The 12,891-nt window shown below is 37.9% G+C and overlaps 1 protein-coding gene across 1 annotated transcript; it reads right to left on the bottom strand.

Annotated features, from left to right (window-relative positions):
• Nucleotides 1–10,811: 10,811 nt before the first annotated feature.
• On the bottom strand, nt 10,812–12,039 carry LOC147938979 (uncharacterized). The gene is made up of 3 exons (XM_087465826.1): nt 11,776–12,039; nt 11,548–11,679; nt 10,812–11,264 (listed from the first exon to the last, which is right to left on the bottom strand). Exons 1-3 carry the CDS (start codon nt 12,037–12,039, stop codon nt 10,812–10,814), a joined length of 849 nt encoding a protein of 282 aa, XP_087321952.1.
• Nucleotides 12,040–12,891: the final 852 nt, after the last annotated feature.

Here is a 12,891-nt window from a genome sequence, read left to right as displayed (position 1 = left end):
CATCTGAAGGAGTGTTACAAAATGTTCGAAGATACATGCGAGTAAACTTCAAGAAGAGTGACATGAACCGTTATGTTTTGCACATTGTTCATGGTCAACAGATTGTTGTATTGAAGAACTATGGTTGTTCAGGGTACATGACTGTGAATCACGGAAGGCTATACGACTTTGAAGAAGGCTCAGCTGACAAGGTCACTTTTGGGGATGAAGTTGTAGGTTCAATCAGAGGCAGAGGTGTATCTCGAGGTAAAGACCAGCCCACTATGGAATCTGTCTACCTTGTCGATGGTCTAAAAGTCAATCTGATTAAGCATCAGTCAGTTGTGTGACGAAGGTTTAGCTGTTACATTCACCAAGGAAAGATGTCAGGTGGTTGATGAGCGCGACAATATTTGAGTCCAAGGTCAGCGCTCTGATAATAGCTGTTATATTTCGAAGTCGTCCAATCCACAAACAAAAGAGTTCAATCAGCAAAGTTCTATGATGTCTAGAGACATGATCTGAGAAGGAGTGTATTAACTAGCTGTTTGTCAAGTGTAAGTTGTAGCACTCAGAAAACTGTGAGAATCACTTCCATCAAGAAGCTGCTGGAAGGATTCAGGAGGGCAGAGTTGTTGTTTCTGCTGCTATTACACAGAGTTGTTCAGATGCAGTTAGTGGCGTTGCATGTCAGAGCTTTGCCAATGGAGTTAAGTTGAAACATGGGTGAAGCTACAGAGGTTGTACTAGGTCTGTAGATGCTATTGCAGGTCAGTGCTTGGCTGATGAATTCATTATGCTGAAGGAACTTTGTTGTTTATGGGTGACGATTGTGGAAAACAGAAGTTGGACAAGTTGGAAAAGTTGTGGAGCACAAGGCCCGATTGGTCGTACAAAGCTCTAAGGAGAGTTCGCTAGACAAAACACATTCACTTCATCACGAGATGATGAAATATTCATATACTAATGCAAGTATGCCAAAGGTTTGATCAGTGCATATGAGTTACAGAGAAGTGGAGATGAAGCCACATCCATGATCGTAAAGTATCACACATACGAGCTGCTAAAAGGATTGTCAAGTATTTTAAAGGCACATCCAACATAGGGTTGGTGTTGACGAAAGGAGCTAGCAGAAACCTGAAGAGATCTCGCTCTTTGAGTCATTGTGAAGGATCCTGTGGCTGTTGCCTTCTGAGAACAAATCTGATCTTCTGCTACGCTCAGAAGCTTGTCAAGGTACCTCGTTCAATTTTTAAATATGAGGTTAATGCCTTGGGAACTTGTTTTCATCACCTGATGAAAATCAAACAATTGAGAACAGCGTACGGTACATTCTTAGACCTTGCATCAATGTTGTGTGATAATTGTTTGTTTGTTAATATTGTTGTAGATCATGTGTCACATACTAGAATTACAATTATAGGATCCTGAATATTAGTTTATTCATAGGGTAGTTGTGGAGAAACTGATAAGTAATAGAACATCAGAGTATTGATTTGCGAATTGCTGATTTGTTTACAAAACCCTTGGACTTGGATCAACACATGATTCTGAGAAATGTCATTGGTGTTTGTGGGATCTAATATGTTATGTGAGTTGTGTTGATCATATACAGGGACATGCATCAGAACAGGCCATGAAATTCCTAGAATGTATAAAAGAGCAACACTCTGTCTAAACGAAGAATCAGTGGAAAACAGCTGCCTGTCATGCCAATTCATATGGGGATCTCGTAAAACGTTGTCGTGAAGAAGGAGGTCAAAGAGCTGAGGAGTGGCATTATTATGCATTCCATTCTGAAAGAAGTACCAGTTGTTTGTAACTTTAAAAAAAAAACAGAGTTATGTGGCTGGTACGTCTGTAACAGAGTCCTGAAGAATAATAACAAGGGAATGCACAAATATCCGCGGTTGAGAAGTCAAGTGATATCGCTGATAGAAATCAGGAGATTCAGCAGAAGATCGTTCATATCATCAAACTGTGAAGATCATTCATGCATGTTGGATCTAAGCTCTAAGGTAGTGTATAATGAAAAGTAAAAAAAAAAAAAAAAGACTTGATACACTCCTATCAATGCACTCTCCAAAGGAAATTCCAGCTGCCTACTTCACGTTGATGATGAACCATGAGAATCAAAGGCATGCCAGAGCGAAAGACTAGCCACTGATCATAGAGCTGTTCTTTGAAGATTCACAAAAGGTTGTGGTAGCTTCTGGTGAAGTCCTAAACAAGTGGTTGGCACACCTCACATAACAGATCTCAAGGTATGAAAGCCGCTTACTTTAAGAAGTAAAATTAATATACAAGTGCTCTTGATGGTCTATTGCTTTTCTGGTTCCCTCACTTCCTGTGATTAACTATGTTTTGGATGTCTGAGGTTGTGTATAAAAGGCTGAAAAGAAAAAATGTGTTGCAAAATCAATGTTTTGTAGTTAAATTCATATGATTGATTGTTGAAACACGAGGCTGATTGTAAATATTGTTGATAAGAAATGTTTGTATGTTTTCAACAAGTGTGCACTGATGTGTGTGTTAAGTGTTTCAGGTTTAAGCTCATCTGTTTCAGCTTATAGGAATGATCATGACTCTCTAATAAGTAAACTCCAGAGAGCAGCAATGGATCAAGGGTCTAACAACTTGAGTGATGGATTGATCATGGAAGTAAGATCAAAGAGTTGCGTGTTCATCTAATTATTTGGGTGAAAATAAGTGTCCCATGAGTTCTGAAGGGTTGGAAGTAGCTGTTACTGCAACCTGGTTCAAGTTGTGAAAGGGCTTTAGAGGATTGTTGTTGAGTCATCATGCATCTGAGGACGATTCGAAAGACTGATACTCATTTTGTATTGATAAATGAGTATAGTGTCAGTTCCATGATACGAAGGAATGAAGCTACATGTACTGGAGGCTGATGAGTGCTCCTAGACAGAAGATTGTGCTTGCAAGTTGTTATTTCATGTGTGTACAACAGGTGGTTATTCATTAGAGTTCCGTCTTTGATCAATGTATTTGATGCAAGGGACTGTTACCAGAAGATGGATTGTGCTACAAAGCAAGTGTCTATGTCCCACCAGCTGTTTGACGTGTGCATTATCGTCTCGCGGGGCTCCTTCAAAGGGATTTGACTCAAAACGATTCATATCCGTTGATGCTGCTCGAAGGTATGGTTTCTTTGCTTCTCGAACCATTGCTGCTGAGGTTTGCTATTCTCTGGAAGTAGATGATCCAGTTAGGGAGCTGCTTGATCAAGCCGGTCAGCTGAAAACTGTCACTCAAATCGGGTCTTATGATTTTGATGCTGTCTATGAGTTCTGGGCAAATCTTCCAGCAATTAAAATTGAAGAAAACTCAGTTGATGTACTTGTCAGAGATTGGGTGTATGAATTTTCCCCAAGCCGCATTAATGCCTTGTTCAGTCTTCCGGCGGTTGATGTACGCGAACAAAGACTACAGACAGCTGCGATTATGGAGGAGGATCTTGCTCTCTTTCTATCTGGTGGCAAAGTGAAGACCTGCAAGCAGCTGGTGTCAACTGCAATCAAGGACCTGGTGATCAAGGATGTGCATAAGATATGCTGCAGCAACTGGTCTCCCACGGTGAACACAGGGTACATTTCAGCAAACAGAGCCATGGTGATCTACATGATCATGCATTGCACCCCGTTTGATTTTGGGAGAATGATCTATGATCAGATCATACAGCTGGGTCTGCAAGCTAAGTCAGGGCTTCGTCCACCATTTCCCAGTCGTATTCATCAGCTCTTTGAAGCTTAGCGTCCTGTTCCGAGTCTTCAGCAACAAGACACGAAGAAGACAAAGGGGAAGAAGACTGTGTCACGGCCTGCGGAATCGATCCTTCGTAGTGGTACATCTACATAAGTGTGTTGAAACTTCAGTGTCGTGGAGTCAACAAAAGAGGACATGTGATCATCTCCCCTTGATGACCTACAGGTGCATATGATTGTGATGAGACATGTTATCAGCAATGAAGACAGAGGTGTGATACTCTGTTGTTAGAATCGTGATACATCCATTGAAGAACGAACATTTGTGGTTGGGTTCACTGATGATGTATGAAGATGTTTGAAGCTGCTGGGCTTCTGAAAAACTGTGTCTGAGATTAAGCCTTACTTATCTAAAGGTATATGTGTTTTGTGGGGCTAATCTGTCAACTGTCAAGGGTTTGATCAAGATAGTGATTGTTCTTGTAAGGAACTGTGCATTTGGAGTCTCACAAGACCGATCAACACTCTATTTGATTATGGTGGAGTAACTGGCTAGACGGGTATTAGACATGTGAGACTGATGATAGTTGAGTTAACAGATGATCATATGTTTGAGTTCCCTACAGATGATGAATTGGAGAAGTGATATGTGCTTAGCTCATCTGATTAGTGAAGCAGAAGTTTGAAAGCATAGATCATGATACACAAGATGCTGTTTTTCCTGCAAAGCTTGTGTATGGTCACATCCACACTGTGATTCGACCAAAGTGCTATCTGCTGTTCGAATTCTCGGCTACCAGTGTCCTATTGCCCAACATCCAGTTGTGGTTGCAAGGATAGTCAACATGCCTACAAACAAGAAGCTGTTTCAATAGGCAACTTGACTGATCATCAAAGTGCTTAAGGATGCGAAGCACTGTTAGCAGGTAAGTGATTCCCATAACTCAGTATATTGTTGTGATACATATGTCTGTTTTTGACTTAGTTGATCACTCAAGCTGGGGGAGAATGATTCTGGTTTTGTGTTTTGTTCAACGCCTAATGATAAGGAGTTCTGTACTTATGGGGGAGAATTCTTGAAGCTACTTAGTTTAGCGGGAGAATCATTGTTTATGGGGGAGACTTAATTTATTAATTGGTTGATCTTAGGATGGTGGTGGTTATTGATCTTAGGTTGTTAATGATTGAGAATATGTCAATTGATTAAGTTTGGATTAGAGAATTATTAAGAACATGGTTTCCGCTGCAGCCCGCTGGGGTTTCTGATTGTTAGGTTCTTATGCATAATTCTGTTTGAACAAGCTGTTGGTTAATTTTGCTAGATAATGTCTGATGTTTTGTCTAGTTGTTGCTTGTTCTGTTTTTGGCTTGTGTTTGTTGGAGTGTCTTTTCAGGTTGAACCAGAGAGATGCTTGAGTATCAAACTCAGTCAAAAAGGGGGAGATTGTAAATGCAGATTCTGGAACAACTCGCTATGAGGAACAAGTCGTTGTGCCGAACAGAGCGTTGTGCCAATCAGGAAGCTGCATCAGATCACAGACGCCCGAGTTGCTGACATGGATGTGTGAGCTGATGTGGAAAGACGTGAGTGGATGTGATGATGCGTCAAGGAAGGCTGTTGACGTGGTTTTGAAGATAGAGACAAGATTGTACTTGGAGATATGGAAAATATTCTCTGCGATAAATAAGGAAAGGATAAGCTTGAGGAGCAAGCAGTTTCCGTTTGTCTGGAGATATGAAGAATATTCTCCGCAACAGTTAAGGAAAGGATAAGGCTGAGAAACAAGCAGTTTCCTTATCCCGTGATACTTGGAGATTCGCCTTCTAGGGTTTCTCAAATCGTGTATATATATTCTAGGAGTAGGCCACGAGCCAAGTTGAGCACTCTAGAATATTGATACAGTTGTAAACTTCGAAGCCACAAAAATAAGGCTTAGAAGGGGTGTTCCCAGTTCTCTGTGACGTTAATCAGGGTGGTGATTAAGTGCGCAGAGAATTGTTTTTTCTTTCTCTTAGATCTACTCTGGTGAGAGTTTAGATAGAAAAGAGAGAGGGTGAGTTTTAATCTCTCAGCTAAAAAGAGAGAGGGTGAGTTTATTCTCTTAGATCTACACAGGTGTGTGTTTAGATAGAAAAGAGAAGAGGGGTCAGTTTCATTCTTAGTCGGGTTCAATCCTATTGGGTAGAATAGGTTGAGTAAGGGCCGAGACAAAATTGTATCCTTGTAAAAGATAAATTTTGTTAATAAGATTGAATAGAAAAGCGTTGGCTTGGCGCGTTCCAAGTGTGAATCAGTGTGTTGTGCTTCTCTATACCCTTACACTTTCTTGTGTGGACTTCTCATTCCCATCAACTTCTCAAGAAGAGACTCTTGAGAGCGACTAACAACACGATCCAAACATGAAGTTAGTTCTATTCAGACTATATGAAAAATCGTTGGACTTAATCTCTCTCTGTTTTTCTCTCTCTTTAAGGTACCAACTCATCCGGTTAAATCCGAGAAGCCTTGGTGAAAACTGGAAATTGCTGGAAATGTTTGAAGACGCTGACTTGGTGATATTCTGTGTCTCACTAACAGATTATATATGGAGAATACATAGAAGACGGTGACGGGAATCTTGTGAACAAGATGATTGCAAACAGAGAGCTTTTCGAGAACATGGTGAATCACCCGACCCTGTCTAAGAAAAGGTTCCTTTTGGTTCTAACCATATTTGATCTCCTAGAAGAAAAAAACCGAGGAGGTTCCTCTAAGAACCTGTGAGTGGTTCGAAGACTTCAACCCGTTGATAAGTCAGAACCAGACGAGCAGGCACAACCCTCCAATGTCTCAGCGTGCTTTCCATTACATTGGTTATGAGTTCAAGAGATTGTATGACTCACTCTTGGAACCGTATTCGATGCGTGGAAGGAGCTTTAGGCCAAAGCTGTTTGTTACCCAAGTGAGCTTGGAGAGTGATAGTGTCGACAGTGCACTGAGATATGCGAGAGAGATCCTCAAGTGGTGATATATCATGGTTTTTAGGTGTTTTTAGTAATGATATAAGTCTTATCTATAGATTCTTTTTGGTGTTTTAGAGTCTTTTTGAGTCTTTATAGGATTTAGCATGGATGAGAGCATAATGGAGCTAAATAAGAGGATTTGGAGCACATTTAAGCATTAAGGCTAAGCTGTGAAGTTGGGAGACACGTTCAAAGATATGCATCGGTCTATGCAAGTGATGGTGTCGATCGATGCATCATCCAACAGAAGAATTGGAAGTTTTCCCACAAGTTTTGAAGATTTACAAAATTGCCCCAAAGTTTTCCATATTTGCATCATTAGTCCCTGACGTGTTTAGGAATATAAATAGGATTTTTATGGTCATTGTTTAGACCTAAGCTTTATTTTTTCCTGAAACTTTTTAGAGAGAATCATGAGAGATTTTTAAAGAGCTTTTGGAGAGAAGAATCAAGATTCCTTCAGAGAAGATTCAGAACTCCTTTACTTCTTCTTTTAATCTCTTAATGCAATTTATTCACAAGATGTTTTGCTTTTCATTGATTATGTCTGAGTAGATCTGCTTCTTAGCTTTAGGGTTTCTCATTAGGGATTTCATGGATTATTAGATCTGTTAATTTAGGATTCATTATCTTTCTTGTTCTTCACCATAGGTTGTTCTTAATGCTAGATCTTTGATTAGTCATCTCGATTTAGATCTTAGGATTATTAATTGATATGAGAATATAATTGATTTTCCTGATAAAAACCTTTGGTGAGCAAAATTACTTTTTGCAAAGAGATTTGAATTAGTGATTTTGTGAACTTATCTAAACTTGATTTTATTACTGATTTTTAACTTGAATTTTGCAAAGAGATTTGGATTTTTGAGTTTTAAATTTAGATAATATTTGCAGTGAGAACTTATTTATTTTACAATTGTGTTTAGAGTTCAAGAACGGTGCTTAATTGTTGAATCTTGCATGCTTAATTAATTGATCTGATTTTCCATGATTTCCTGAGAATTTCCCTAGGCCTAGCGTTTAATCTTTCTGAATTTACAACTCTTTTATTTTCTGTTTAATCTTGCAATTTAATTACAATATTTATGTTTAGCATAATTAAAAGAATATTAAATCTATTGTGTGAATCTAGAGTTCTTGTGGATTCGATCCCTAAGTACTACAATTGATCTCTTAATTTGAGAGAGTAACTCTAAGGTAAATTGAGCATATCAAGTGGCATGTTGAAGAAACTTCCATGTTCCAAGAGATGTCTACTACTAGCATCGGGCCAGCTCGTCCTCTTGATTTTTTTCCCTAAAATTCTTTCTTTCTTTTACATAGTTTGTGTGCATGTGTTTGTGTGTAATGTATGTAGTGCCAAGATACATTCATGTGATTGATTTGTCAGGTAAAACGGAAAAGAGAAATAAAGTGAAGTGAATTACACAATTTCTGTATATTTTCTTCATAAGAAGCCGGTTTAACAGAGATCTACTTATACGGTTTGTGAGGATGAACCGGACCAAAGTAGCATTTAGATTCGCGGTTTAAGCTTTAGGAGATCAAATCGTTTAAAAGAAGAAAAGAAATAGGGAGATTTACTCAGATACCATACATTTTAGGTGATATTATCAGAACCAACAATTTTTTTATTATTATTAGGATATTTCAGATATTTTCAAAATATACAGCATGCCCTTGTTTTATGTTACAAGAAAAACGTAATTACAAAAATGTCATTACCACGTTAGACGCCACGTCAGAAATTGCTGACGTGTATTAAATAACTCTATCGCGTTACAGAGGTAATGACGGCTGAGTTACAATATGTTGCGGCTGATTTATGGAAAAACATTGAGTTAGAACGGACGGCTGACTTAGAGCATAACTCAGCCAACCGTTACGACTGAATTAATGAAATCTGGCTGAGTTATGCTATAACTCAGCCGTCCTTATGGCTGAGTTTTCACCTGATGGTTGAGTTGTCAAAATTTCGGCTGAGTTATCACTACGACACGGCTGAATTAACTTTTTCCGGCTGGCTGAGTTATGAACAACGGCTGACTTATGAGATGTCGTTACCGCTGAGTTATGGTGAAGCACTATAACTCAGCCGTTATAAGCTTATTTATCGGACAACTCGGCCATTTTACGGTTGACTTAGTAGCAAAAGAGTAATTACTAGAATATCATTCAATTACGACTGACTTATTAAAAGATACGGCTGAGTTGCAAATTTTCAGTTGAGTTATGAAATTAAGCGGCTGAATTTGGCAGCTATTTTTTTGTTTTTTAATTACTGTAATAGTATTCATGTTGCGGCTGAGTTATAATCTTGTTTGATGGCTGATTTAATTAAGCTGATTTACATGTTCGTTTGGTGGCTGACTTGCCACTTCGGAAGCATCATCTATGTCATCATTTCATGTCATCATCTTCTCCGAAAATACGAAACGTCGTTTTTTCGACTTCCATCTTCTTCACCTGGTTCAAAAGTGAAGTTCTTTACAATCTTCTTCACCTTGTTATTTACCTTGTTCTTCATCTTGTTCTTCACTTATTAATTTTCTTCATTCTTATTAATTTTCCTCATTCTTCTTCATTTGCTTTCATGGATCCAGTTCCGATAATTGTTGTTTCTGGTAACTGGGTAAAGAAACAGAAATATGTATTTAACACCGATGATAAAGGGTGTGGAGTTGTGCAGATAGATGCGGAAACAAGGCACGACAAGCTTGTGAAGCTTGTTCTCGATGATTACAGATTGAACGCGAGGAAGGATGAAATGGCTAATAAGTCAGCCACGAAGCATTATAACTCAGCCGTCATATGAATCTAAGAGACCTTTTGTTTTCCCTTAAGTATTATAACGCAGCCGTCAAGTAATAAAATTCAGCTGTTTACTTTTATTTTTTGTTATAAGTCAGCCACGGAACATTTTAACTCAGCCGTCATATGAATCTATGAGACCTTTCGGTTTCTCTTAAATATTATAACTCAGCCGTGAAGTAATATAAATCGGACGTTCACTTTCAGCTTATTTATTGTTATAAGTCAGCCACCAAGCATTATAACTCAGTCGTCATATGAATCTAAGAGACCTTTAGTTTTCTCTAAAGTATTATAACTCAGCCGTGAAATAATATAAATCAGATGTTCATTATCAATAATGACGTGAAATCATTTGCTGATGTGTATTTTTTTAATATTTTCGGAATAAAAAGTAAAAAATAACTCAGGATGTTAATTGTAATTACACCCAGAACACTAAATATCTGAGCAATTTTTAGAAAATGTATACATATGAGGAATAAACCAACTTTTGGATAATATCTAAGTAATTCTTTCAAAAAATTTTTTTGAAGGTGTTACGCAGAATACGAGGGACTGAGCATTGTACATTCTTTCTCTCCAAAAAACTTAAACGTTGATTTGACTCATCTTCAATGTACTACTCTCTCTTATAATTTGACCTTACTTTTTCTATTTACTAGGCTTCAGACTATCAACAATGGGCTTGTTGAATTTTTTTTTCAACATTTTAATGTCTCCAACGGGGATGTTGAATAAAATAAAAAATCGATGTAGATTAATTTCAATTGAATAAATTCAACATGTTGAATGCAAAGGAAGTGAGGTTTTTAGTGATAATTGTCACCTTGTGATTGGAAAGAGTGGTGAGATAAAAAAAAATTTTACCGACATTTTTTTTCTTTTATGTGTTGTTTTCTTATTGGTTATCCATATTTTGGTGTTTTTTTTTATCTTCTCTCAATTATTTACACTCAATTATTTGATTGTAATCAATTTTTTTTTTTAAAAAGAATTTTATATCAAAATTTATATTTTAAAAAAATCTATATATAGAGACTACTTTTGTTTCATTTGGACACAAAAAAACTTCATTTCTCACTGTAACGTTCTCCTATACTTTCCTATCAGCTCTTTATACTTTTAAAAACTTTTCTAGCTGATGGTATCTATCCTTGTTATCCAACTTTCGTCAAATCAATTTGTCTTCCTTTTTTTTTGAATAAAATGTTAAATTATATTCAAAAGAAAATAACTGTTTTACAACTAGTGCAACATTTTTAGATCATTTCCCCTTATTTAGTAGGACAGAAATTAAAATTTGAAAAACAAATCAAAACAGAGTCTAAGAGCGGGACTGAAACCAGAGTTGTAAAGCGTCGTCGAATCTCCGATCCCCCAGTAAACCAATAGACAGTAACCGATCCTCACTTGCCTATCGATCCATGAGATAATAGCCACTGCAGTCTGTGGTGCGACTCCATGCTGATGACCATTTCGTTCACGCCAAATCGTATAAACCACTGCCTGAAACACGTAGCGGCTTAGAAACCCCCGAACCAGCTCCAGACGCGGATTGGACAGATAATCAAGCAGAGTCACCCAATCATTCGAGAAATGTGTTGTAAAACAGACCCTCCGCAAGTGCCGACCAAACTGAAGAGACAAAAGAGCATTGAAAGAAAATATGATTCCGAGTTTCCATAACATTTTGGCAGAAGACACACATGCCTGCAGAGCTTCCATTCCAAGCAACCATTCGAGCCCCTGTTGATAAACGATCAAGAGCTGCTAACCAAACGCAGAAAGAGAATTTGGGGGTTGCATGACCAAACCACACCCTTCGATGCCAAGCAATCGTGCTTGAGGTTGTTCGGACGTGATTCCAAGTGTCTCTAGTAGAGAACTTTGGCCGATAAATGTCATTTCTCCCACGCCAAACCGCACGATCAGGGTGTGGTTGACGTTGCTGCTAGTGCAAGTGCAACGCTTCCTCGATGGCATTAAGCTGGTCAACCCGATGTCGTCTTCGTCTACAATGGTCCCAAACCTCAGCCAAGGTACTCTGCAACGCTATCCCCATATCCAGGGGTTCACGTTCCCCCACCACATCCGAGAGAGTGCCTAATTCCGACCAGTTGTCGTAACAGAAGGAGGTTTGTTCCCCATTTCCCACTTCCACCTTACAAAACGTTTTGGCTAGATCTCGATACTTAAGTAGGCGCTTCCAAATCCAAGACCCCAGTGTTGTGGTACTCTTTACTGACCAAAAAGATACCTGCTTCAACAAATTTGAATTAACCCATTTCACCCACAAAGAGTCTCCATGAGAAACTAACCGCCATATCAACTTCAGAGAGCACACCAAGTTAGCTTCCTGAAGTGATCTTAGCCCCAAACCTCCCTCAGCCTTTGGCTTACAAACTGCCAACCAAGAAACTTTTGCTTTGCGAGTATTCATCTCTGTTCCTGACCACAAAAACGCAGAACACATAGAATTTATCTCATCTAGGCATGCACTAGGCAAACTGTAGGCACCCATCCAGAAGTTACATACACTCCACAGAACCGAAGAAATCAGGTTAAATCAATTTGTCTTCTTCAAAGTGAACCAGACAAATTATTTGCACAACACCAAGAAGGATGTCAGAAGGACATCAAACGTGCATTTGAAGTTTTACAAGCTCGATTTAAAATAAATCACGAACCAGCACGTTTGTGGGATATAGCCGATTGAGCTATGATCATGCGGTCATGTATTATATTACATTATTATATGATTGTTGAGGATGAGCGAGATACATATGTGCAATATTGGACCGATTATGATCAGTCTGAGGCAAGTGGTTCTAGTACACCATAATTATTCTCTACCGAGGTGCTACCTGCTTTTGCAAATCATGTGCGTGCTAGATGTCAATTACGTGATTCAAATGTCCATCATGAATTGCAAGCAGATCTAGTCAAACACATATGGGTAAAATTCGGGATGTTCCATGATTAAAGAAGCTTTTAGAATTTTGTGTGTGATTTAAGTTAAGATGATTGTCCTAATTAAGTTATGTACCTGTATTGTGTGTTTGTATTTTCCGAATTTCAAGTTTGTGTAATTTTATTTGTTTTAATAATAATAATTTTTATTTTTGTTATATTAAAATATTAGCTAAAAATATAAAATTTAATTTAAAAAATAATAATATAACTTTTATTAATTTTAATTTTTACTATAAATGTGTTGTTATTAAATTAAGTAAAAATAAAAATATAAAATGAAAATAGTGGGATAAAGTGTTGATTTTTATTAAACAAAACTATTAGAGAGGTTAAAATTGATTCCGATGTAGAATGATTAGGTGGAATAAAGATAAAATGATTAGGCGTAGAATCATTAGGT

The sequence above is a fragment of the Camelina sativa genome, chromosome 9 (genome assembly GCF_030686135.1).
Source record: "Camelina sativa cultivar CO46 ecotype springtype chromosome 9, ASM3068613v1".
Lineage (NCBI taxonomy): Eukaryota > Viridiplantae > Streptophyta > Magnoliopsida > Brassicales > Brassicaceae > Camelina > Camelina sativa.
The sequence above is the reverse complement of the archived record's forward strand: the minus strand, read 5'-3'. Positions and strand labels throughout refer to the sequence as shown.